We start from the raw sequence: 25,605 nt of genomic DNA, 5'->3' as shown, positions 1-25,605 counted from the left end.
TAAGCATCAACCTGATCTTTTCCTTTGGCTCTGCAACCTTTCCTGAGAGACGATGACTATCCATCCCACATGTGTTTACTGTGGCTTTGGTTTTTAAGAGTTAGCACACCATTTTGCCACGGAAAGGCAGAAGTGACCTCTGGAGGCAGTCAGGGCAGCCCGGGTAGAATACCAGTGGAGACCAGTGGGAATCCCACGGGATGTACAGAATCAAAGGTGGTTGTAAGTGCTAGAAAGGGAGCTTCCCAAACCGCGAATGCAGCTGGTCCCGGAGCCTGGCATGGCGGCACCATGTGCACTGGACTATGTTTTATTCATGTTTTTACTTCCTTTTATATTCAGCATGTTTTCATATTCATAGTAAGTATTTGCTAAATATTTGTTAGAGTGAATTTCATGGTGAATGGTGCTGTAAATTGTATTTTATTAGCTTTTAAAATATCTGATGATTTTCCTGTTAAAAATATTTTATTATTGTATTTCTAATGATAAGATTAATAAGACTATTGAAATAGAACATATAATCAACTAAAAATATGTTCCAAAGACTGTGGATTTTACTCATAATTGAATTCACTGAATATTTTTATTGTTTGATTTCCTTGATAAATGTTAACATAAGAGTAAAAGTCTTCCTATTTCTCTGAGATTTTTTTTTTTCTCTGAACTATGTTAATATATTGGTGATTTTTCTCTGAACTGTGTTAATATATTGGTGATTGTGCAGGAAATCTTCACTCTGCCCATCAGTATCTTAACAGTTTCTAGATAACTCCGAACTTATGTAGCTGGGACATTAACATAGGTATTAGTGACAGTGGGCTTCTCTTTGTATAAATTGAGGATTTAAACTAGCTTCCTTCACTAATTGCCTTGTTAAATTTGAACTCAAAGACTAGATAAAATAAAAAGATAGCAAGAGCAAAATAAACTTGAAAGAAAAGTGAATCATTGAGTTAACTAGAGATCTAGGTTTTTTTTTTTTTTTTTTTTAAAGATTTCACTTATTTATTTGACAGACAGAGATCACAAGTGGGCAGAGAGAGAGGAGGAACCAGGGCTCCCTGCTGAGCAGAAAGCCCATTGCTGAGCTAGATCCCAGGACCCTGAGACCATGACCTGAGCTGAAGGCAGAGGCTTTACTGAGCCACCCAGGCGCCCCTAGAGATCTAGGTTTTGAAGTACAAAGTATTTTAGACCTAAAGAAAGACCCATTATCTTAGAAGATTCTGAATGCTTAGCATAGACAAATTTTTGAGATTTGAGTGAGACTGGAATTAGAGGAATGAAAATCTTTTTTTTCTTTAAACTTTTTATTAAAATTTAACACATGCAAAAAAGTGTAGAAATCATTCACTGTACAGACTGATCATTTTCCCAAAGTGAATATCTGTATCATCAGCATACTTTTTAAGAAACACAGTATTATTAGCATTCCAAAAAGCTCCCTGTGACCCTTCTAGTCAACTGTGCTCTTGTCAGAAGGCTGACCACTATTCTGGTTTCTAGCACCAGAGTCAGTTTTTCCTGGAATCAGATAGTAAGTACTCTCTGCTCCCTTTTTGGTTCCTGCTGCTTCTGGTCACATTTTCAGATGCATCCACGTTGTTATGTATAGGTGCAGTCATTGGTTTTCATTGCTGTATAATAGCCTGTTTTAGGAATATATCATAATTCATGCTATATATCCGTTTTACTGATGGTGAACACCTAAGCTTTTCTAAGTTGGTGTTACTGCAGACTTTTCCACTATGAAGATTCTTACACATGTCTTTTGTGGTCTGTGTGTGTTTTTGTTGATTTTAGAACTGGAGTGATCCAAAGCAATCCTATTTTTTTTTTTTAAGATTTTTTTTTTTAATTTATTTGATAGAGATCACAAGTAGGCAGAGAGGCAGGCAGAGAGAGACAGGAGGAGGAGGCAGGCTCCCTGCTGAGCAGAGAGCCCCATGCGGTACTCGATCCCTGGACTCTGAGATCATGACCTGAGCCGAAGGCAGAGGCTTTAACCACTGAGCCACCCAGGCGCCCAAAAAGCAATCCTATTTTTGTACAGGGAAAATCAGGAACAAAGTTTTGACTTAAGTAATTGATTAGATTTCTTTATGCATATTGAAAATGTGATGTGTGTAGATGGAAATACAAGCGCTTAATAAAGTTTGTTGAAGGCATTCAGATTTTCATAGTTGGGGATCATGACTGCATAGAATAATTTGTTTTTTTTTTTATTTCTTTTCAGCATAACAGTATTCATTGGTTTTGCACCACACCCAGTGCTCCATGCAATCCATGCCCTCTCTAGTACCCACCACCTGGTTCCCCCGACCTCCCCCCCCCCCCCCCCCCCCCCCCGCTCCTTCAAAACCCTCAGATTGTTTTGATACACATTTCAGTATTACCATCTGTAACTTCCTTATTTGTTCTTCGTGCTGTATCTGAGGTAGCTTTTTCCCTGCTATGTGTGTACTTTTATTCTTTATTTCTGGGAATGCTCTGCCTATTCTTATCTTTGTTTATAGAAGTCCCAGTCATTGTTTTAAGCCTGATCTGTAAATTGTTCCCTGACCTCCCATTTAGAAATAATTCATTGCTCTCATTTTTTCTATCATTACTTACACTTAAAAAATTTTTTTTTGTTACATATTATCCTTATTGTTACTACTTACATATTCTTACACTCCAGCTCCTAGATTGCAGTTTTTTTGAGGATAGCTTCAGTTTTGCCTTCCTCAGTCCTTAAAATCTGTACCTTGCATAATAGGTTTATACATAATAAGTTGAGGGCACTGCACCTGGGCAGTGCAGTCAATTAAGCATCCAGTTCTTGGTTTTGGCTTAGGTCGTGATCTCAGGATCGTGAGATGGAGCCCTGCGTTGGGCTCTGCGCTTAGCATGGAGGCTGCTTGAGATTCTCTCCTCCCTCTTTCTCTGTCCCTCCTGTTTGTCCTCTCTCTCTCTCTCAAATAAATCTTTTTAAAAAAACAAAAACAATAAATAACATGTTGAATTTTATTTTATTTTACTTTTTTAATATGTTGAGTTTTAAATGCCCTTATGATTCTTATATGTTCTGGGAAAAATATCTAATTTATATTTTAGAAATTATTATAGAAGCAATAAATATTGATTCTGTTATAACCACATGAAAAGTATGACTGACATTTAATATTGGGATTTAGTTTCAGTAGTAGAAGATGGTGGACTAAGCTGGCTCAGGAAGTCTTACCAAAGAATGAAGGAACAAGCTGAGAAGCAGAATAGAAATTTTGAAGATGTTGTGGCTGAAAGATACGGGGTGAGTACTGGTATCAATGAGATAGGTATTATATTTACACTTCAATGAGACGTAAGTGTCTTTAACTCTGTCAGTGATTTGTGCTCTTTTGAATTAAATGGATGTTAAATTTCTTTCATCTGCTGAAGCCATCTTCTACCTTTTTTTAATCATATAAACTTTTGTAGCATATTTTTATTGACATGATAAATATAAAACTTAAGTATGTACAATTTAAGTGTGTGTGTTTAATGTAAAAATAACATTTTCTCATTGTGAGAAAATTTAAATAATGCAGGAAATCCTCCGTGGCATACCTCTTGAGATAACCAATGTTGGAATTTTGATATATTTTAGAGTTTTGGTTTATTCCAGAGATGTTATATTCCAGAGTTTTCCAATATCCGGAGTTTTCCAATATAACAGGTTTATTAAAAATATATTTTTAAATAAATATTTTGTAACATATATATTTAATATATAAAAATATATGTTTTACAACATATATTTAAATATATATACACACACCCACACATACATGCACACTTTTAAAACAATGGAACCATGATATTTTACATGACACTTTAGAACGAGCTCCCCCAGAGATGCCCAGATGTTTTTGTTAAGATGAATTACTAAAAACAAAATTGTTGAAGGATATAGACACTTGAAGTGAAATATATATTGCTGAATTTCTCTACAGAAAGATTAACAAGTTATATTTTCATTACAATGACTTTTCTGTCACATGGTTTTCAACAGTAGGATTATCTTTCCTTACAGTCTGCTACCGTGTTTGATAAACAGATTTTTTTCATTGCTTTTTATACATTTGTTTTCTAGTGAATTGGTATTTTTTCATATATTTTTGGCCATTTTTTAAATATATATATATATATATATATATATATATATTTATTTATTTATTTTAAGATTTTATTTATTTATCTGACAGACAGAGATCACAAGTAGGCAGAGAGGCAGGCAGAGAGAGAGAGGGGGAAGCAGGCTCCCTGTTGAGTAGAGAGCCTGATGCGGGGCTCGATACCAAGACCCTGGGATCATGACCTGAGCCGAAGGCAGCGGCCTTAACCCACTGAGCCGCCCAGGCGCCCCATGGCCATTTATATTTTTAAGTGAACTGATTGTTGGCAGTATTTCCCATTTTTCTTTTGGGACATTGGTTTCTTTAAGATCTTTTAATTAGTCTTCACAGTTTTCTCTTAGTTTCATAGTTTTATCTTTTTTTCATTTTTCCTTTGTTTTCCCTTCCACATTTTTCATTTTTCCTTTGTGTATTTGCTATGGGTAAGTTTTGAATATTGTTACCTAACAAAGTCCATCAGGTTTTCCTTTCATAACTAAATATTCTTCCTGTAGTTCATTGTAAAACCTCCTTCACCCCAAAATCATAATAATGTATGTCTGTATTTACTTTGAGTACTGGCTCAGTTTTATTTTTATGCATATCTTTAATCTTCCTGGAATTTATATTTGTGTATGTTGTGAATAGGCTTCTAACTTGCCTAAAGACTGTTATAGTATATTGACTAAATTAATCTTTTCCCACTGATTTGAAATGACACATTTATTATAAATTTATTATTGTTATAAAATAAGTCTGTTCTTCTACTCTCAAATCTGTTCCATTGATTTTTCTGTTGTTTGTGGAATTAGTGTAGTACTCTTACAATTATTGTAGTTTTCAGTAACTCTTGCAGATAGTAGGTAAGTAGTGAACACCTACTATGTGGCAGGGTAAGTCTTTTTTTTTAGTCACTAAAAAATTAGCTTTTCATTCTTATATTTCTTTGTTGTTAAATCTAGAATCATTTTGATTAGTCCAGGCTCAGCAGAAACAAACATTTTCCCAGAATTCATCATAAGTTACAGATCTTTTTTGGAATTTTGATTTAAATTTAACTAAATATATTGGTAAATCAGGTATGATTAATATCTTTATAATGTTGAGTTATCTCATCCTAAAATACTGGATATTTCTCTATTCAAGTTTAATTTATGCTTTTCAGTAAATTTCTCTGTGTAGTTGTTATGCGTGGTCCTTAAGGTTTAAAAAAATTTTCTTCCATTTGTGTATTGAATCTTTTTTCCTTTATGTTCTTGGGCTTTCTGTTGGTGCTAACATGCCAATTTTCTAAACTCATGTCATTAAATTTAATTTTTTCATTAGGTCATCCTGGGAAGATAGTTATATACAAATGATTACTTTTGCTTTTTTGCCCTCGGTATTATAATATTAGATCTTATTTGTCCTCTTGAAATAGAATCTTAGAACCTTGATAAAAGCACTGGAAGCTAGTTTTCTTGTTTTTCCACTTAAAATGCTGTCAGTGCATTTCAGATGAAGATTATCATCTTTAGCAAGTATTCTTCCATTCAGAGTTTAGTCAGGGGTTCTCTCTTGTTTTTTGCTTTTATTTTTACATTAGAAATGTAATAACTTTTTTGATCCTTTGAGGTTGATTTGATTTTTTTCTTTTACTTATTTTTTTTTAAGATTTTATTTATTTATTTGACAGACAGAGATCACAAGTAGGCAGAGAGGCAGGCAGAGAGAGAGGGGAAGCAGGCTCCCTGCTGAGCAAAGAGCCCGATGTGGGGATTATCTCTGCCTAGGCTAAGATAATAACTTCCAGTGTGTTGAAATAATTTGAAAAATTAAAAAAATTTTTTTTTTAAATTTTTTCTTTAATTTCCAGTTAGTTAACATACAGTGTAATATGTTTCAAGTTACAATAGAGTGATTCAGCACTTGCATACATTACTTGGTGCTCATCCCAAGAAGTGTGCTCCTTCATCCCCATTACCCGTGTCCCCCATTCCCCATACACACATCCTCTCTGGTCACCATCGATGTATTCTCTGTAGTTAAGAGTCTGTTTCTTACTTTGCCTCTCCATCTCTGTTTTCCTTCCTTTGCTCATTTGTTTTGTTTCTTAAATTCCACATATGAGTGAAATCATATGGTATTTGTCTTTCTTTGACTGATCTGTTTCACTTCATAATACTCTCTAGCTCCATTCATGTCATTGTAAATGGCAGGATTTCATTCTTTTTGATGGCCGAGTAATATTCCACCACCCACCCACCCACACACACACGTGTATATGTGTGTGTATCTATATACACACAACACATGTATGTGTGTATATGTATATAGATACACACACACATATTTATTTCCCTGGTGGTGAGTGGTATTGAGCATCTTTCATGTGTCTTTTGGCCATCTATATATCTTTTTTGGAAAAATGTCTATTCATGTCTTCTGCCTATAGTCCTATTGGACTATCCATTTTTTGGGTGTTGAGTTTAATAAGTTCTTTATATATTTTAGATACTAACTCTTTATCACATATGTCATTTGCAGATAACTTCTTCCATTCCGTAGGTTGCCTTTTAGTTTTGTTGAATGTTTCCTTCGTTGTGCAAAAGCTTTTTATTTTGATTGTAGTCCCAATAGTTTGTTTTTGCTTTTGTTTCCCTTTCCTCAGAAGAGATATCTAGAAAGAAGTTACTACAGCCAGTGTCAAAAAAGTTACTGCCTATGGTCTCTTCTAGGATTTTTATGGTGTTAGGTCTTTAATCCATTTTGAATTTATTTTTGTGTATGGTGTAAGAAGATGGTCCAGTTTCATTCTTCTGCATGTGGCTCTCCAATTTTCTCAACACTGTTTATTGAAAAGAATTCTTTTCCCATTGGATATTCATTCCCAATTTGTTGAAAATTAATTGACCATATAATTGTGGGTTCATTTCTGGGTTTTCTGTTCTGTTTCATTGATCTATTGTGCCTCTCTTTGTGTCAGCACCATACTGTCTTGCGGCTTTGTAATATAATTTGAAGTCCAGAATTATGATGCCTCCAGTTTTCTTTGGCTGTTTGTGATCTTTTGTGGTTCCATACAAATTTTAGGATTGTTTGTTCTAGCTCTGTGAAAAATGCTGTTGGTGTTTTGATAGGGATTGCATTTAATGTATAAATTGTGTTGGGTAGTATAGACATTTTAATAGTACGTGTTCTTCCAATCCATGAACATGGAATGTCTTTCCATTCCTTTGTGTTGTCTTCAATTTCTTTCATTAGTGTTTTGTAGTTTATAGAGTACAGGTCTTTTCATCTCTTTGGTTAGGTTTATTCATAGGTATCTTATTCCTTTTTGTGCTATTGTGAAAGGGATTGATTCCTTAATTTCTCTTTCAGCTGCTTCATTAATGGTGTATAGAAATGCAGCAGATTTCTGCGCAATGATTTTGTTTCCTGCAACTTTACTGAACTCGTTTATCAGTTTTAGCAGTTTTGTTGTTCTTTTGGTCTTTCTGGTTTTCTAGATAATGGTATCATGTCCTCTGCAAATAGGGAAATTTTTATTTCTTCCTTGCTGATTTTTGGATACTTTTTATTTCTTTTTCTTGTCTGACTGCTGTGGCTAAGAGTTCCAGTATTATGTTGAATAAAAGTGGTGAGAGTGGACATCTTTTTCTTGCTGCTGGCTATAGAGGAAAAGCTCTCAGATTTTCCCTATGTAAGATGATATTAGTTGTGGGTTTTACATGTATGGCCTTTATTATGTTGAGGTTTGTCCCTTCCAATCCTGCTTTGTTGAGGGTTTTTCTTATGAATGGATGTTGTACTTGGTTATGCGTTTTTTGCCTTTCTTTATTATGTTGAGGTTTGTCCCTTCCAATCCTGCTTTGTTGAGGGTTTTTCTTATGAATGGATGTTGTACTTGGTTATGCGTTTTCTGCCTTTAATGGAATGATCGTATCCTGTTGATTGATTTGTGAATATTGAACCACCCTTGCAACCCAGGAATAAATTCTACTTGATTGATGAAATGATTTTTTAAAATGTATGGTTGGATTCAGTTTGTTGGGTTTTTGTTTTGTTTTGTTTGTTTTTGAGAATTTTGCATCTGTGTTCATCAGGGATATTGGCCTGTATATTCTCTTTTTTAGTTATGTCTTTATCTGGTTTGGGTATTTGGAATGTGGCCTAATAGACTGAATTTGGAAGTTTTTCTTCTTCTATTTCTATTTTTTTGGAATAGTTTAAGAATAGGTATTAAGTTTTCCTTAAATGTTTGATAGAATTTGTTCATGAAGCCATCTTTTTGATTACTGATTCAGTTTCTTTGCTGGTTATCCCATCTGTTCAAGTTTTTTATCTCTTCCTGTTTCAGTTTTAGTAGTTTATGTTTCTAGGAATTTATCCATTTCTACCAGGTTGTCCAGTTTTTTGGCATATAGCTTTTCATAATTGTTTGTATTTTGTATTGTTTGTATTTCTGTGATATATTTCTGTGACTGTTTGTATTTCTGTGATGTTAGTTGTTATTTCTCCTATCTTATTTGTGATTTTATTTATTTGGATCCTTTCTCTTTTCTTTTTGTTAAGTTTGGCTAGAGATTTATCAATTTTATTAATTTTTTCAAAGAACCAGCCCCTGGTTTCATTGATCTTTCTGGGTTTTTTTGTTTTGTTTTATTTGTTTGTTTCTACATCATTTATTTATACTCTAATCTTTATTATTTTCTTCCCTTTGCTTTTTTTTTTTTTTTTTTTGTATTTTTTCTAGCTCCTTTAGGTTGTTTACTTGAGATTTTTCTTGCATTTTCAGGTAGGCCTGTATTGCTATTCTATACTTCCCTCTTAAGACTGCTTTTGCTGTATCCTGAAGGTTTTGGACCACTGTATTTACATTTTTACTTGCTTCCTTGAATTAAATAATTTGAAATTTTAATTCCAGTTTATAATACATTTTAAAGAAATGCATCTTACTCTTGACAATTCTCAGCTACAAGAACAATTATTTAGACTTAACTATTACATTTGCCATTTGGTTTTTAGTGTTCCTTCCTTTTTTCAACCATCTGTGCCCTACTTCCCTTATGGTTTGGCTTAATGATCTTGAGTGATTTCCTCTGCACCTACTTAGTAAATGGTATGCTTTCTGATTCCTTATATTTTTGAACATGACTTTCTTTTGTCCTTGCCAGGTGAAGGATAGTTTGACTGTGAATTGAATTCTGTATAGAATTATTGCCTTGTCTTTTTCTTTCATAATTTAATCATTACTCCATTATCTTATAGCTTATAGTGTTTAGTAATAGAGATAAAGAATTGATAACAGTTTTACTTTTTTGGGTGGGGGAGAGGAAGAGGGCAAAAGTGGAGGGGTGGGGCAGAGGGAGAGAGAAGTGTAGGCACTGAATGTGGACTCTGACATGGAGCTCAATCTCATGATCTCAATCTCACATTATGCCCTGAGCTGAAATCAAAAGTCAGATGCTCAAGTGACTGAGCCATCCAGGTGCCCCAACAGTTTTACCTTTACTTCGTAGGTAATGTGTTATTTGCCTACTTCCATCTGTTTACATCTCATGCTTACTACCGCCTTCTCTGATTTAATATTTGTGAATAATTTTTTTGTGTGCATGTATGGATTTTGAGACTCAAGAATTAGGTTTTTTTTTGTAAAGATTTATTTATTTTAGAGAGAGAGTGAGAGAGTGCATGCACATGAATTGGGGGGGGGTGCGGGCTGAAGGAGAGAGTTTTCAAGCAGACTCTACCATGAGCACAGAGACTTGCTTGGGGCTTGATGTCACAACCCATGAGATTGTGACCTGAGCTGAAACCAAGAGCTTATGAGCCACCTGGGCACCCTAGGAATTAGGATTTTTTATGTATGAGTCTTAATATGCTTCATTTTCTCCCCTCTCCTAAGGCTACCAGATGATACCTGGAAAATTAGCTAGACAAATTTTCTTATATTATTATTATTACTATCATTATTTTATTAATGCTTGCTTCTTTCTTTGCTCTTTCTTTTTGGTAATATTCAAATGTGCATATTAGAATGTATAGAATTAATTGTCCTTGTGTCTTTTTTTTCTTATTATATCTACTTACCATCTTTTCCTAAGTAGAGTGAATTCCCAGGCTAGTGTTGAATCAACTAGTATTGGATTCAATATATCTGCATGTTTTGGACACACAGTTTTCATTTATAGGTTTTTCTGGTTCTTGAACTCTTGTTTTTCATGAGAGTCTGTTATGTTTTAGCATAAGTTGTAGCAGCCTTTTGAATGACAGTAGGAATTAATTTTTTAGAAATGATGTCTTCACCGTTTTCTGTATTATATTTTGTTTTAGTGCTGGGCCTTTGGGATAGTGGATTTTCTTTTGACTTACCAGATATTTTTCATTATTTGGCAATTTTTTGTTGATTAATCACATATTTTAAAGCATTTGTTTTAGGGTAGTATATTTAGTTTGCTAGGACTGCCATAACGAAGTTCATAGGCTAGGTGGCTTAAACCACGGAAATCTATTTTCTCACAGTCCAGGAGAGTTGAAGTCCAAGATCAGAGCATTACAATGTTTGGTTTCTTCTGGGGCCTCTCTTTATGGCCTGTAAATGGCTGCCTTCTAGATGTGTCTCTCATTTGGATTTTCTCCTTGTGTGCTTATCCATTCTATGTCTTTGTATTTCCAAATTTCTTCTTCTTTTAAGGATATCCATCAGGCTGAATTAGGGCCCACCTGAACTTTTAACTTAATCACGTCTTTCAAGTGCCTGACTCTAAATGCTCTGAGTACGAGGGGTTAGTACTCAGTCATGTTCTGAGTACTAGGGGTTAAGACTTCAACATACGAATCGGGAGTAGGCACAGTTAAGCCCTTATCAGTTATGATGATTGTATGGGTCTTTTCTTCTCTCCTTTGTTGGGTTTTTCTTTATTGTGCCACATGACAGTATATCATGGTACATTGGCATATGGGGGTACAAGTCATTGAGCCTTTTTAAATTTTATATATCTTGTTTAATTTCTCTCCTTTGTAGTCAATGGAAATATTTCAGTCGAAATTAGAAGAAGCTGAAAAAACTGCATCCACAAAAGAAGATTGTAAACGAGAACGGTGGAGGAAACCAACATACTCAGATAAAGCACAAAGTAGTCAAGAAACTAGAAAATCAGACTTGGTAAAATATAATAAAAATTTAAGGGATAGATATAGTTCAACAGATATTGCAGACGACACCAATAAAGGTAAGTCTAGTGGTGGTGAAAAAGATAATAGGTTTGAAACCTGTAGAAGACAATCCAAACCAAGGCAAAATCAAGAGTTTTCTTCTCTGCAAAATTTGAAACCTAAATTTTTAAGACCCTCTGATGATGAAGAACTCTCATTTCATAGCAAGAACAGAAATTTTGAACCTTCTAGTTCCTCTGCAGCACTGGTTGCTCAGGATTCTGTGCGTCGTGGTTTTCAAAAACCCACGGACAACAGTGAAGAAAGTTCTTCATCATGGAGCCGGTCAGATGGAAGAGCAGGAGACAGGAAATGTTCATATGCAAGACCATTAGAAACTAGGGGCGATGTGGACTGTGGGCACATTTCAGAAGACATGAAAGAAAAATCACCAGATGAAAGCCTGAGAGATGACTCTGTGAAGAAAGAGCATCTGCGGGACACGAGGTCTCCATTTGCCAGGTATTTTGTCATTTGTTTTTTTTTTTTTTTTAAAGATTTTATTTATTTATTTGACAGAGATTACAAGTAGGGAATGTCATTTGTTTTTTAAACTGATGAATGAATAGTAAATTGCAAAGGATTTGAAGAAATGAGCTGTATTTACAGAGTATCAGCTATTAAGTTTATATGAGTTATGTTCTGTTTCTTAAGTTTTGTGGTTGAGATAAAATATGCACATTTAACAAATCAGTAGCTTTGTTTTATGGGTTGCATTGCATTTCAGTTTTATTTAACAAATGGAAGAAGTGTTTGGTAGCTATGTTAGCTCAAAATTTGTTGCCTTTTTGCAATCTAAAAAATGGAGTTCATAATCCCTTTAAATGGATATGCTACAGGAAGTATTTTGGTAGACTGTGTTACTGCTACCATATTGCTTTCAGAGGAAATCGCTCCATTGTTAGGTGTAATCTTAATTGTAAATATTGCATGCCGAGTGGAGGTCTGGGAGGTTGAAGGAAAATATGCTGCCGTAGTGCATGTATAAAGTGAATAGGCTATATGAAGGATCCTGCGGGGAAGGGGGAAGCATGAATTATGGTGATTCTTTTTCAGAGAAAGAAATAATCCCCTTTTAACAGTTGACAGGTTTTGAAGATGTTAGCATTTTAAAAGGAAGATATGGATATGGTAGTGGTTTTATTTGTGGTAATTAGGAAAATAGGTGATATTGATTGGTGTTACCTTGAACCTGTTCATCTTACCTACGGGCTGGGTCAGTAGAGCAGGAGGTTGAGTGGGATCAAACATAGGAAAAATTGATTTAGCTATGGAGCTGGTCTTATTGGAGATAGCCATAAATGGAAAATAAGAGTTCAAAGAATAATGATCAACTTATACTAGAATGATCATCAAAATATGTTTAAAAATAACACCAAATGAATGGGACGCTAAAGGAAGAGGTTTTAGGAAATAATAGAATTCAGTAGTGGCAGTAATAGGTATCAGCATTATAGTTTGGGGTCATGAGTCTGGTAAATTGTTTCTGTTAACAATTCCATCTGATGCCGTGGATTATAAAGCACCGTGTATAGCTTTCAGTGGCAGGAAGTTGGCAAAACCTACACTGAGTGATGGGAGCTCCTCTCACATGGGCTCTGGTTCAAGTCAGGGCTTTGTTCCCAGGAAACCAAAGGAGAGATCTAGTTGTATTGACTGGATAAACATGACAGGGATTAGAGAATGTCTAAGACTGTTTACATATGTAATTGCCCAGGCTTTACTCCAGGTATTCTGAAAGGTAGACTATTTCTTGTTGCCACCTGTTGGTAGGATGAGGCTCTTAATTTCTTTTATCGTCAGGGTTGTCCCAACATTTGGGCACTCTGCACATCTTGACTTCTGTGACTGTAGCTGTATGAGAAATAGTCTTACAGTCAGTATTTCATCTAGTTCCATATTTGTAGGTTGTATTTAAGTTGTAAGTTTCCTGTAGAGCTACTATAATATAGGCACTCACTAGAAGAGATATATATATATATTTACATATATATATATGTAATTAGGTAATTAGGAAAATAGGTGATATTGATTGGTGTTATCTTGAACCTGTTCATCTTACCTACAGGCTGGGTCAGTAGAGCAGGAGGTTGAGTGGGATCCATTACTATATATATATATATATATATATATATATATATATTTTTTTTTTTTTTTTTTTAAGACTTATTTATTTTTAGAGATAGAACGCAAGCAGAGAGAGGGACAGTGGGAGAGAGACAATCCCAAACAAACTCCCCGTTGAGTGCAGAGCCTGATGTAGGGCTCCATATTACGACCCTGATATCATGACCTGAGCTGAAATCTAGAGTTGAATGCTTAAGTGTCTGAGATACCCAGACATCCCAGAAGGCAGTATTTTTGTTAGGTTTGTTATTTTGATGTTTCTCATGGTGGGAAGCTTTCCATGAATTCCATGATTCCCTGGAAGAGGAAAGAACAGTCTAGAAATTGTCTACATATATGTGAAAGACAGAAAAATTCCTCAGCCTCTGTGAGTGTTGTGAAGTAAGAGACCAAGGAAGGATGTAAGAACGCCTATTTTCAGGGACTAGAAAGAGTCAGTGAAGGATTGTGAGACGCTGTTAGTTTGTGGGAACATTATTGTAGGTATATGCTGAATTCTTTATAAAATGCTAGAATTCTAGGGAGCTTTGAACTAGTGAATTTTAGAAGTAGTGGGAAAAATCATAAAACTGCTTTTAGAACTAGAAAAAAGTAGTGTAAATGCTCCATTTTCCAGATGAGGAAACTGAAGCACTTGAGATTGTACCTTGTGGAGTGTTACCGTACTTATTTATCAGATTTAGCAAATAAAGGGAAGCATATCCCTTGCAGTGTTTGCACAGAATTACACTAAAAATTTTTTTTTGTTTACCTGAAATTCAAATTTGACTGAGTGCCATGTTTTTAGTCTGGCAATTGTATGTAACACTTAGCCATTTTCTGGGATTGTGACGTTTTACGAGAGATAATGCATATAATTATATATAAAAAATGTAATTAGATATTTAAGTTATGGAGCTTCACAATGTATATATTACTCTGAGTCTTCTTCCCCGTCCTCCATCAGTATATCTTAAAGATCTTTTTACATCAGCTTTTATGTATGTACTTTTTATTTTTATTTTTTATTTTTTTTTTTAAAGATTTTTACTTATTTATTTGGCAGACAGAGATCACAAGTAGGCAGAGAGGCAGGCAGAGAGAGAGGAAGGGAAACAGGCTCCCCGCTGAGCAGAGAGCCTGATGTGGGGCTCTATCCCAGGACCCTGGGATCATGACCTGAGATGAAGGCAGAAGGTTTAACCCACTGAGCCACCCAGGTGCCCGTGTGTGTGTACTTTTTTTTTTTTTTAATTTTTTTTAAAAAGATTATTTATTTATTTATTTGACAGAGATCACAAGTAGGCAGAGAGTGAGGCAGAGAGAAAGAGAGGGTGAAATAGGCTCCCCGGTGAGCAGAGAGCCCAATGTGGGGCTCAATCCCAGGATCCTGGGATCATGACCTGAGCCGAAGGCAGAGGCTTTAACCCACTGAACCACCCAGGTGCCCCCGGTGTATGTACTTTTTAAAGGCTCTTTAATATTCTGTTAAAAATGTAGATCGAAATTAGTGTTTCTCCTTGGTCTCCTGTTGATGGACTTAGGTAGTTTCTAATCTGTCCTGCTTACAGTAATGCTGCAGTGAATAGTCATATAATGTGTGTCTGTGCACACTAATTAAATCTAGCTGCAAAATAATTTCCAAGCAGTAGAATTTTTATTTATATATTTTGTTATATTAATCAGTTTACTCTCTTATCAGTCAAATATAAGAATGACTTTTCCTTGCCAACAGCATTATTGAACTTTTTTTTTTTTTAAGATGTTATTTATTTATTTGACAGGCAGAGATCACAAGTAGGCAGAGAGGCAGGCAGAGAAAGAGGAAGAAGCAGGCTCCCTGCTGAGCAGAGAGCCCGATGTGGGGCTCGATCCCAGGATCCTGGGATCATGACCTGAGCCGAAGGCAGCGGCTTTAACCCACTGAGCCACCCAGACTCAAAAGTTCAAAAGTTACTGAACTTTTTAATCTTTGTTGGGTACATACTTCAGAAACAGAGTTGTTCCTGATTTCCATTTCTTAAATGTGGGTGAAGTTTGGCATATTTCTGTAACCTTATTTTTATTTGATTTTTGCTAACTAGTCATTTCTTGTGGTTACTTTTTCAGTTCTCTATGAGAGCTCTTTATAGTTTTCATGAAGTACAGTGTTTTCATCACTGTTAAAGTTGCATTTTCTTCTTGTTTCACTTTTTCATCCTTCTTTCTTTCATTCTTACTGTCATTAGATACCTCATTCCTTTCCTTTGTCCTGTTTATGCCCTGCAGTTATCTTTAGCAGGCAGAAAACTTCCTCTAGAAATGGTCCTTGTGCTCAAGATCTTTAAACGTTTTCATTCTTAGAAATAAAATGTCTTTAAACATTCGGGTGCACGTGCCCCTTTGGATCACTACGTTTGCATATGATCTCCCTGATATGAGGAAGTAGTGATGCAACATGGGGGCTTAAGTGGGTAGGAGAAGAATAAATGAAACAAGATGGGATTGGGAGGGAGACAAACCATAAGTGACTCTTAATCTCACAAAACAAACTGAGGGTTGCTGGGGGGAGGGGGTTTGAGAGAAGGGGGTGGGATTATGGACATTGGGGAGGGTATGTGCTTTGGTGAGTGCTGTGAAGTGTGTAAACCTGGTGATTCACAGACCTGTACCCCTGGGGATAAAAATATATGTTTATAAAAAATAAAAAATTAAAAAAAAAAAAGAAATAAAATGTCTTTGTGTATAATTTTGTTTGTTGGAAAATATATCAGCTATGTATTTTCAAGATTGCAAACTATTCTGGTTTGCAATATGAACAAAAAATAGTGTGCTGTTCTTAATTTAGATTTTAAAAAGTTGATATCAGGAATTAACCTGTCTTATATACTATTTTAGCCTTTGGATATTATTCTTGGCAGAGTTTGCTGTGGTAGCCCAGAAGGACAGGAGAAGGATGGCAGGTTCTGAAGGTTTTGAATATAAGGCATGGGATCCTTGGTTGGGGAGAAAATTTGAAAACATGTGGTAAGAAATGAATAACTAAAAGGAGGAGATCTGTGAACACTGCCAGCAGGCAAAGAATAATTGCAATATTCTCAGGTTTCTGAAATGTTATTGGAGTGAGGCTTTTTTTAATTACCTCTTCCTCAATAGTTTTCAGCTGGAGTTGGGTGTGTGCTGTAAAGAGAAGATATTTTAATGGGAAAATGGGTTTGCTTTTTAGAAATTAATTATGAAGAGGACTTCTGAAATTTACCGGTAATCCTGGAAAATGAGAAATACTTGTACTTTTTTCTTTTTATAGGATAATTGCAGATGTCATGGCAATGTTTCTTTCAGAGTATTTGTACATCGTTGTAAATGCTTAGAGAAAGTAAGAAGGAGTCTATTACAGGCTGTTTGCTGCTAGTTAGTGTCTCTGCTGTGGTATTAACAAGATGAAATAATACGTTCTTTGTGTTCACTTAGTTCTTTGTGTGCCCCATGACTCATGAATGTCTTTATTTGATACCTATTACTGTTCTGTGAAGTGTGTTGGAGATATTAGTGTCAAGAGATGTTTGGAATTCTTGTATATCATCTAATTCATCCTTATCTACTTTTTATCTACTAATAAACAATTTAATTCCTGTTAGAAAATGCACCCCCCCCCAAAAGATGTAGGAGTACAAATTTCATGATGGTGAAAGTTGCTGCTTTTAAAGGTCTCTTGGGATTCCAGTTATCTTCTTTTTTTCAAAGATTTTTTTTTTTTTAAAGATTTCTTATTATTTATTGTCAGAGAGAGATCACAAGCAGGCAGAGTCACAGGCAGAGGCAGAGAGAGAAGCAGGCTCCCTGCTGGACAAGGAGCCTGATGTGGGACTCGATCTGGGATCATGATCTGAGCCGAAGGCAGTGGCTTAACCAACTGAGCCACCTAGGTGCCCTGGGATTCTAGTTATCTTCTTAAAACTTGTGAGCTTTGGTTGGAGTTTGGCATATGTCATTATCCTCTTGATTGAATCTTGAAGCTTGCATACTGAGAGTGATCGGAAGAGTAAAGTTCTCAAAAAAAGGGAAGAGTCAGGTAAAATGACAAAGTTGTGCCTTTGGATAGAAATAGTAGAGGTCTTGGCAATTTAATTAAGAATATTATCATTGAAAAAGAGGATTTATTAGCCAGATTTCATAGACTAAGTTATGGTCATATGATGGTAGAGATGGAAAGTAGGAGAGAGACGTGTTAAGTGAAAGACCTTCTTTCTCTCTCCTTTTTTTTCTTTTAAGGTACAGACACTTGAATATGTTTATATGTTCATGGAAAAGAGTATTGATGCTAGAAGAGAGATGATAGATGGCATAATTAAGCAAGATCCCAAGGTTACAGTGGATGAATGTAGGATCCAGTGTCCTCCTACAAACAGAAGGATCAGCCTGAGGTGGAAGTGTTAAAGAGGAGGAAGGTGTGGCTATAGATTGTGAGTGACAGGAGAAAATTACAGAAATTTCTAACAACTTAGGTCAGTGTTTCTCAACATATCATTCCCATAATATTGGTGTTCTTTTTAGTCTGGCATGACAAGAAGTCATGAACCAAAGGAGTGAATGAAGGTAGAAGAGAGGAGGAGCATGAGTTGGCTTCCATGGCTCAGTGATGAAGCTTTTAATTCTGTGGTCCCTTGAAAGGATTTGGTTGCTTTACTATGCGCAATCCCTAGACATTCTTTCTTTTTTTTAAGTTTTTAAAATTTTAAAAAATTTTTATTAACATATAATGTATTATTTGCCCCAGGGGTACGGGTCTGTGAATCATCAGGCTTACACATTTCACAGCATTCACCATGGCACACACCCTCCCCAATGCCCATAACCCAACTACCCTATCCCTGCCGCCCACCCCCCAGCAGCCCTAACCCTCAGTTTGTTTTTTGAGATTGAGTCTCTTGTGGTTTGTCTCCCTCCTGATCCCATCTTGTTTCACTTTTTCCTTCCCTAACCCCCACAATCCCCTGCCCTGCCTCTAAATTTCCTCATATCAGAGAGATCATATGATAATTGTCTTTCTCTGATTGACTTATTTTGCTCAGCATAATACCCTCTAGTTCCATACACATTGTTGCAAATGGCAAGATTTCATTTCTTTTGATGGCTGCATAGTATTCCACCACCCACACACACACCCACACACCCATACACCCACACACACACATCTGTCTATCTATATATATATACACACACCACATCTTTACCCATTCATCTGTTGATGACATCTAGGTTCTTTCCATAGTTTGGCTATTGTGGACATTCCTGCTATCAACATTCGGGTGCATGCATCCTTTCCGATTACTACATTTGCATCTTTAGGGTAAATACCCAGTAGTGTGATTGCTGGGTCATAGGTAGCTCTGTTTTCAACTTTTTGAGGAACCTCCATGTTGTTTTCCAGAGCAGCTGCACCAGGTTGCATTCCCACCAGCAGTGTGGGAGGAGTCCCCTTTCTCTGCATCCTTGCCAAAATCTGTCTTTTCCTGACTTGTTAATTTTAGCCATTCTGACTGGCGTGAGGTGGTATCTCATTGTGGTTTTGATTTCTATTTCCCTGATGCCCAGTGACGTGAGGCACTTTTTCATGTGTCTTTTGGCCATTTCCCTGAATTCCCTGATGCCGGGTGATGTGGAGCCCTTTTACATTTGTCTGTTGCCCATCTGGATGTCTTCTTGGCAGAAATGTCTGTTCATGTCCTCTGCCCATTTCTTTTTTTTTTTTTTTAATTTTTTATTTTTTATAAACATATATTTTTATCCCCAGGGGTACAGGTCTGTGAATCACCAGGTTTACACACTTCACAGCACTCACCAAAGCACATACCCTCCCCAATGTCCATAATCCCACCCCCTTCTCCCAACCCCCCTCCCCCCAGCAACCCTCAGTTTGTTTTGTGAGATTAAGAGTCACTTATGGTTTGTCTCCCTCCCAATCCCATCTTGTTTCATTTATTCTTCTCCTACCCACTTAAGCCCCCATGTTGCATCACCACTTCCTCATATCAGGGAGATCATATGATAGTTGTCTTTCTCTGCTTGACTTATTTCGCTAAGCATGATACGCTCTAGTTCCATCTATGTTGTCGCAAATGGCAAGATTTCATTTCTTTTGATGGCTGCATAGTATTCCATTGTGTATATATACCACATCTTCTTGATCCATTCATCTGTTGATGGACATCTAGGTTCTTTCCATAGTTTGGCTATTGTGGACATTGCTGCTATAAACATTCGGGTGCACGTGCCCCTTTGGATCACTACGTTTGTATCTTTAGGGTAAATACCCAATAGTGCAATTGCTGGGTCATAGGGCAGTTCTATTTTCAACATTTTGAGGAACCTCCATGCTGTTTTCCAGAGTGGCTGCACCAGCTTGCATTCCCACCAACAGTGTAGGAGGGTTCCCCTTTCTCCGCATCCTCGCCAGCATCTGTCATTTCCTGACTTGTTGATTTTAGCCATTCTGACTGGTGTGAGGTGATATCTCATTGTGGTTTTGATTTGTATTTCCCTGATGCCGAGTGATATGGAGCACTTTTTCATGTGTCTGTTGGCCATTTGGATGTCTTCCTTGCAGAAATGTCTGTTCATGTCCTCTGCCCATTTCTTGATTGGATTATTTGTTCTTTGGGTGTTGAGTTTGCTAAGTTCTTTATAGATTCTGGACACTAGTCCTTTATCTGATATGTCGTTTGCAAATATCTTCTCCCATTCTGTCAGTTGTCTTTTGATTTTGTTAACTGTTTCCTTTGCTGTGCAAAAGCTTTTGATCTTGATGAAATCCCAATAGTTCATTTTGGCCCTTGCTTCCCTTGCCTTTGGCGTTGTTCCTAGGAAGATGTTGCTGCGGCTGAGGTCGAAGAGGTTGCTGCCTGTGTTCTCCTCAAGGATTTTGATGGATTCCTTTCGCACATTGAGGTCCTTCATCCATTTTGAGTCTATTTTTGTGTGTGGTGTAAGGAAATGGTCCAATTTCATTTTTCTGCATGTGGCTGTCCAATTTTCCCAGCACCATTTATTGAAGAGGCTGTCTTTTTTCCATTGGACATTCTTTCCTGCTTTGTCGAAGATTAGTTGACCATAGAGTTGAGGGTCTATTTCTGGGCTCTCTATTCTGTTCCATTGATCTATGTGTCTGTTTTTGTGCCAGTACCATGCTGTCTTGATGACGACAGCTTTGTAATAGAGCTTGAAGTCCGGAATTGTGATGCCACCAACGTTGGCTTTCTTTTTCAATATCCCTTTGGCTATTCGAGGTCTTTTCTGGTTCCATATAAATTTTAGCATTATTTGTTCCATTTCTTTGAAAAAGATGGATGGTACTTTGATAGGAATTGCATTAAATGTGTAGATTGGTTTAGGTAGCATAGACATTTTCACAATATTTATTCTTCCAATCCAGGAGCATGGAACATTTTTCCATTTCTTTGTGTCTTCCTCAATTTCTTTCATGAGTACTTTATAGTTTTCTGAGTATAGATTCTGTGTCTCTTTGGTTAGGTTTATTCCTAGGTATCTTATGGTTTTGTGTACAATTGTAAATGGGATTGACTCCTTAATTTCTCTTTCTTCTGTCTTGCTGTTGGTGTAGAGAAATGCAACTGATTTCTGTGCATTGATTTTATATCCTGACACTTTACTGAATTCCTGTATAAGTTCTAGCAGTTTTGGAGTGGAGTCTTGGGTTTTCCACATAGAGTATCATATCATCTGCGAAGAGTGATAATTTGACTTCTTCTTTGCCGATTTGGATGCCTTTAATTTCCTTTTGTTGTCTGATTGCTGAGGCTAGGACCTCTAGCACTATGTTGAATAGCAGTGGTGTTAATGGACATCCCTGCCGTGTTCCTGACCTTAGCGGAAAAGCTTTCAGTTTTTCTCCATTGAGAATGATATTTGCGGTGGGTTTTTCATAGATGGCTTTGATGATATTGAGGTATGTGCCCTCTATCCCTACACTTTGAAGAGTTTTGATCAGGAAGGGATGCTGTACTTTGTCAAATGCTTTTTCAGCATCTATTGAGAGTATCATATGGTTCTTGTTCTTTCTTTTATTGATGTGTTGTATCACATTGACTGATTTGCGGATGTTGAACCAACCTTGCAGCCCTGGAATAAATCCCACTTGGTCGTGGTGAATAATCCTTTTAATGTACTGTTGAATCCTATTGGCTAGTATTTTGTTGAGTATTTTCGCATCTGTGTTCATCAAGGATATTGATCTATAGCTCTCTTTTTTGATGGGATCCTTGTCTGGTTTTGGGATCAAGGTGATGCTGGCCTCATAAAATGAGTTTGGAAGTTTTCCTTCCATTTCTATTTTTTGGAACAGTTTCAGGAGAATAGGAATTAGTTCTTCTTTAAATGTTTGGTAGAATTCCCCCGGGAAGCCGTCTGGCCCTGGGCTTTTGTTTGTTTGGAGATTTTTAATGACTGTTTCAATCTCCTTACTGGTTATGAGTCTGTTCAGGCTTTCTATTTCTTCCTGGTTCAGTTGTGGTAGTTTATATGTTTCTAGGAATGCATCCATTTCTTCCAGATTGTCAAATTTATTGGCGTAGAGTTGCTCATAGTATGTCTTATAATAGTTTGTATTTCTTTGGTGTTAGTTGTGATCTCTCCTCTTTCATTCATGATTTTATTTATTTGGGTCCTTTCTCTTTTCTTTTTGATAAGTCGGGCCAGGGGTTTATCAATTTTATTAATTCTTTCAAAGAACCAGCTCCTAGTTTCATTGATTTGTTCTATTGTTTTTTTGGTTTCTATTTCATTGATTTCTGCTCTGATCTTTATTATTTCTCTTCTCCTGCTTGGTTTAGGGTTCTTTGCTGTTCTTTCTTCAGCTCCTTTAGGTGTAGGGTTAGGTTGTGTACCTGAGACCTTTCTTGTTTCTTGAGAAAGGCTTGTATCGCTATATACTTTCCTTTCAGGACTGCCTTTGCTGTGTCCCATGGATTTTTGAACAGTTGTTTTCATTTTCATTTGTTTCCATGAATTTTTTCAATTCTTCTTTAATTTCCTGGTTGACGCATTCATTCTTCAGTAGAGTGCTCTTTAGCCTCCATGTATTTGAGTTCTTTCCAACTTTTTTCTTTTGATTTAATTCTAGCTTCAGAGCATTGTGGTCTGAAAATATGCAGGGAATGATCCCAGTCTTTTGGTACCAGTTGAGACCTGATTTCTGACCCAGGATGTAATTTATTCTGTAGAACGTTTCATGTGCACTAGAGAAGAATGTGTATTCTGTTGCCTTGGGGTGGAATGTTCTGAATATATCTGTGATTTTCATCTCGGCCAGTGTGTCATTTAACGCCTTTATTTCCTTATTGATCTTTTCATAGATGATCTGTCCATTTCAGTGAGGGGGAGGTGTTAAAGTGTTAAAGTCCCCTACTATTATATTATTGTTGATAATATATGTTGATTTTTTTTTTTTTAATTTTGTTTTTAATTGTTTTATATAATTGACTGCTCCCATATTGGGGGCATAGATATTTGAAATTGTTAGATCTTCTTGTTGGACCCTTTAAGTATGATATAATGTCCTTCCTTATCTCTTATAGTCTTGGCTTAAAATCTAATTTTTCTGATATAATGATTGCCACCCCAGCTTTCTTTTGATATTCGTTAGCATGGTAAATTGTTTTCCACCCCCTCACTTTAAATCTGGAGGTGTCTTTGGGTTTAAAATGAGTTTCTTATAGACAGCATATTGATGGGTCTTGTTTTTTAGTCCATTCTGATACTCTGTGTCTTTGATGGGGCAATTAGTCAATTTACATTGAGGGTAACTATTGAAAGATATGAATTTAGTGCCATTGTGTTGCTTGTAAGGTGACTTTTACTGTATATTGTCTCTGTTCCTTTCTGGTCTACTACTTTTAGGCTCTCTCTTTGCTTAGAGGACCCCTTTTAGTATTTCCTGAGGGGCTGGTTTGATGTTTGCAAATTCTTTTAATTTTTGTTTGTCCTAGAATCTTTTTATCTCTCTATCTATTTTCAATGGCAGCCTAGTTGGATATAGTATTCTTGGCTGCATATTTTTGTTGTTAGTGCTCTGAATATATCATGCCAGTCTTTTTCTGGCCTGCCAGGTCGCTGTGGATAAGTCTGCTGCCAATCTAATATTTCTACAATTGTATGTTACAGACCTCTTGTCCTGAGCTGCTTTCAGGATTTTCTCTTTGTCACTAGGACTTGTAAGTTTTACTATTAGATGACAGGATGTGGACTTATTTTTACTGATTTTGAGGGGGTTCTCTGTGCTTTCTGGGTTTTGATGCTTGTTTCCTTTGCCATATTAGGGAAATGTTCTACTATAATTTGCTCCGGTGTACTTTCTGCCCCCCTCTCTCTCTCATCTTCTTCTGGAATCCCAATTTTTCTAATATTTTTTTATTTTATGGTATCACTTATCTCTCAGAATTCTCCTCTAATGGTCCAGAGTTGTTTGTCTGTCTTTTGCAGCTTCTTTATTCTCCATCATTTGGTTTTCTGTATCACTAATTCTCTCTTCTACCTCATTTATCCTAGCAGTAAGAGCCTCCATTTTTGATTGCACCTCATTACTAGCTTTTTAAAATTTCAGCTTGGTTAGATTTTAGTTCTTTTATTTCTCCAGAAAAGGATTCTCTGATATCTTCCATGTCTTTTTTGAGCCCAGCTAGCATTTTGATAATTGTCATTCTGAACTCTAGTTCTGACATAATACCAGTGTCCATAATGATTAGGTCCCTAGCTGTCAGTACTGCCTCTGTTCTTTTTTTGGGGGTGAGTTTTTCCACCTTGTCATTTTATCCAGATAAGAATATATGAATGAGGGGCGCCTGGGTGGCTCAGTGGGTTAAGCCGCTGCCTTTGGCTCAGGTCATGATCTCAGGGTCTTGGGATCAAGCCCCACATCGGGCTCTCTGCTCAGCGGGGACCCTGTTTCCTCCTCCCTCTCTGTCTGCCTCTCTGCTTACTTGTGATCTCTGTCTGTCAAATAAATGAATAAAAATCTTAAAAAAAAAAGAATATATGAATGAGAGAATAAAACACTAAAAGTGTGGCAAAGACCCCAGAAAAATATATGCTAACCAAATCAGAAGAGACCCGAAACTGGGCAGGGGTGGGTGGGTGGGAAGGAAATGGGGAAAAAGTAAGGTTAAAAAAAAACAAAACATATATATATCTTAGAGTGGTGAATAGAACAGAGCCACCCACTTGATTTTGCATGTATTCTGGTGTCTTAGAAGAAACTACCTCGCAAAATTTAAAAAGAACAAAAACATATATATATATACACAAATAAGGGTAAACACAATGAAGGGATGGAATATGACTATAAAGATGAAAATTAGGAAAGATTCTAAGATAGGAATTGATAAGAGAAGTTGGTTGGAAAAAGGAAAGAAAAAAAAGAAAATGTATTCAGGCTGGAGACTAGAACAAAGCCATGCACTAGACTAGAATATATTATGAGCTGTTAGAAGAAATCATATCCTGAAGTTTTAAAGAAAAAAACCTATATGTATACAAAAAATAAGGTTAAATACAATGAAGGGATAAAATATGACTCTAACAATGAAAATTTAAAAAGATTTTTTTAAAAAAAGCTATTGGTAAGATAAAATAGTTTAAAAAATTTTAAAAGAGGAAAGAGGAAAAGTTAAAAAATAGAATAAGAAAAAAATAAAATTGAAAAAATTTAATTTTCAAGACTCAAGGATCTTGGGAAAAAAAGCTGTGAATTCTATTTGTTGCTTTCCCCCCTCTGGAGTTCTGCTGTTCTCATTTATAGGTGAGCTTGGTCTTGGCTGGATGTTCTTGCTGATCTCCTGAGGGAGGGGCCGGTTGCGGTGATTTTCACATGTCTTTGCCTGAGGCGGAACTGCACTGCCCTTGCCAGGGGCCAGGCTAAGCAATCTGCTGATGTTTGCACTTGATAGCTTTTGTTCCCTGAACACTTTCCTTAGAGCTCTGGAGGATGGGAATGAAGATGGCGGCTGCCCAGTCCCCGGCCTGGAGGAGCCAAGAGCTCAGGCCCCACTCCTCAGTGCACCTCAGAGAAAAGCAGTCAATCCGTCGGTCTCCCTTCTGTCCAGCCGCACTCTAAGCTCACTCGGCCTGTGACTGAGCATTTCTGTCTCTGGCATATAGCTTCATTTGGAGT

General features: G+C 36.5%; 1 protein-coding gene across 6 annotated transcripts in view; it reads left to right on the top strand.

Annotated features, from left to right (window-relative positions):
- CWF19L2 (CWF19 like cell cycle control factor 2) overlaps positions 1 to 25,605 on the top strand; it is a 200,743-nt gene that overhangs the window by 33,340 nt on the left and 141,798 nt on the right. For all 6 annotated transcript variants that reach the window (XM_032360568.1, XM_032360569.1, XM_032360566.1 and 3 more), the window contains 2 exons: positions 3,180 to 3,295; positions 11,146 to 11,798. In XM_032360568.1, the coding sequence (XP_032216459.1) occupies positions 3,180 to 3,295; positions 11,146 to 11,798 (769 nt within the window). The remainder of the gene's footprint in view (positions 1 to 3,179; positions 3,296 to 11,145; positions 11,799 to 25,605) is intronic.

Source organism: Mustela erminea, chromosome 9 (assembly GCF_009829155.1).
Source record: "Mustela erminea isolate mMusErm1 chromosome 9, mMusErm1.Pri, whole genome shotgun sequence".
Taxonomy (NCBI): Eukaryota; Metazoa; Chordata; class Mammalia; order Carnivora; family Mustelidae; genus Mustela; species Mustela erminea.
Note: the sequence above shows the minus strand (reverse complement) of the source record. Positions and strands in the feature narration are given on the sequence as shown.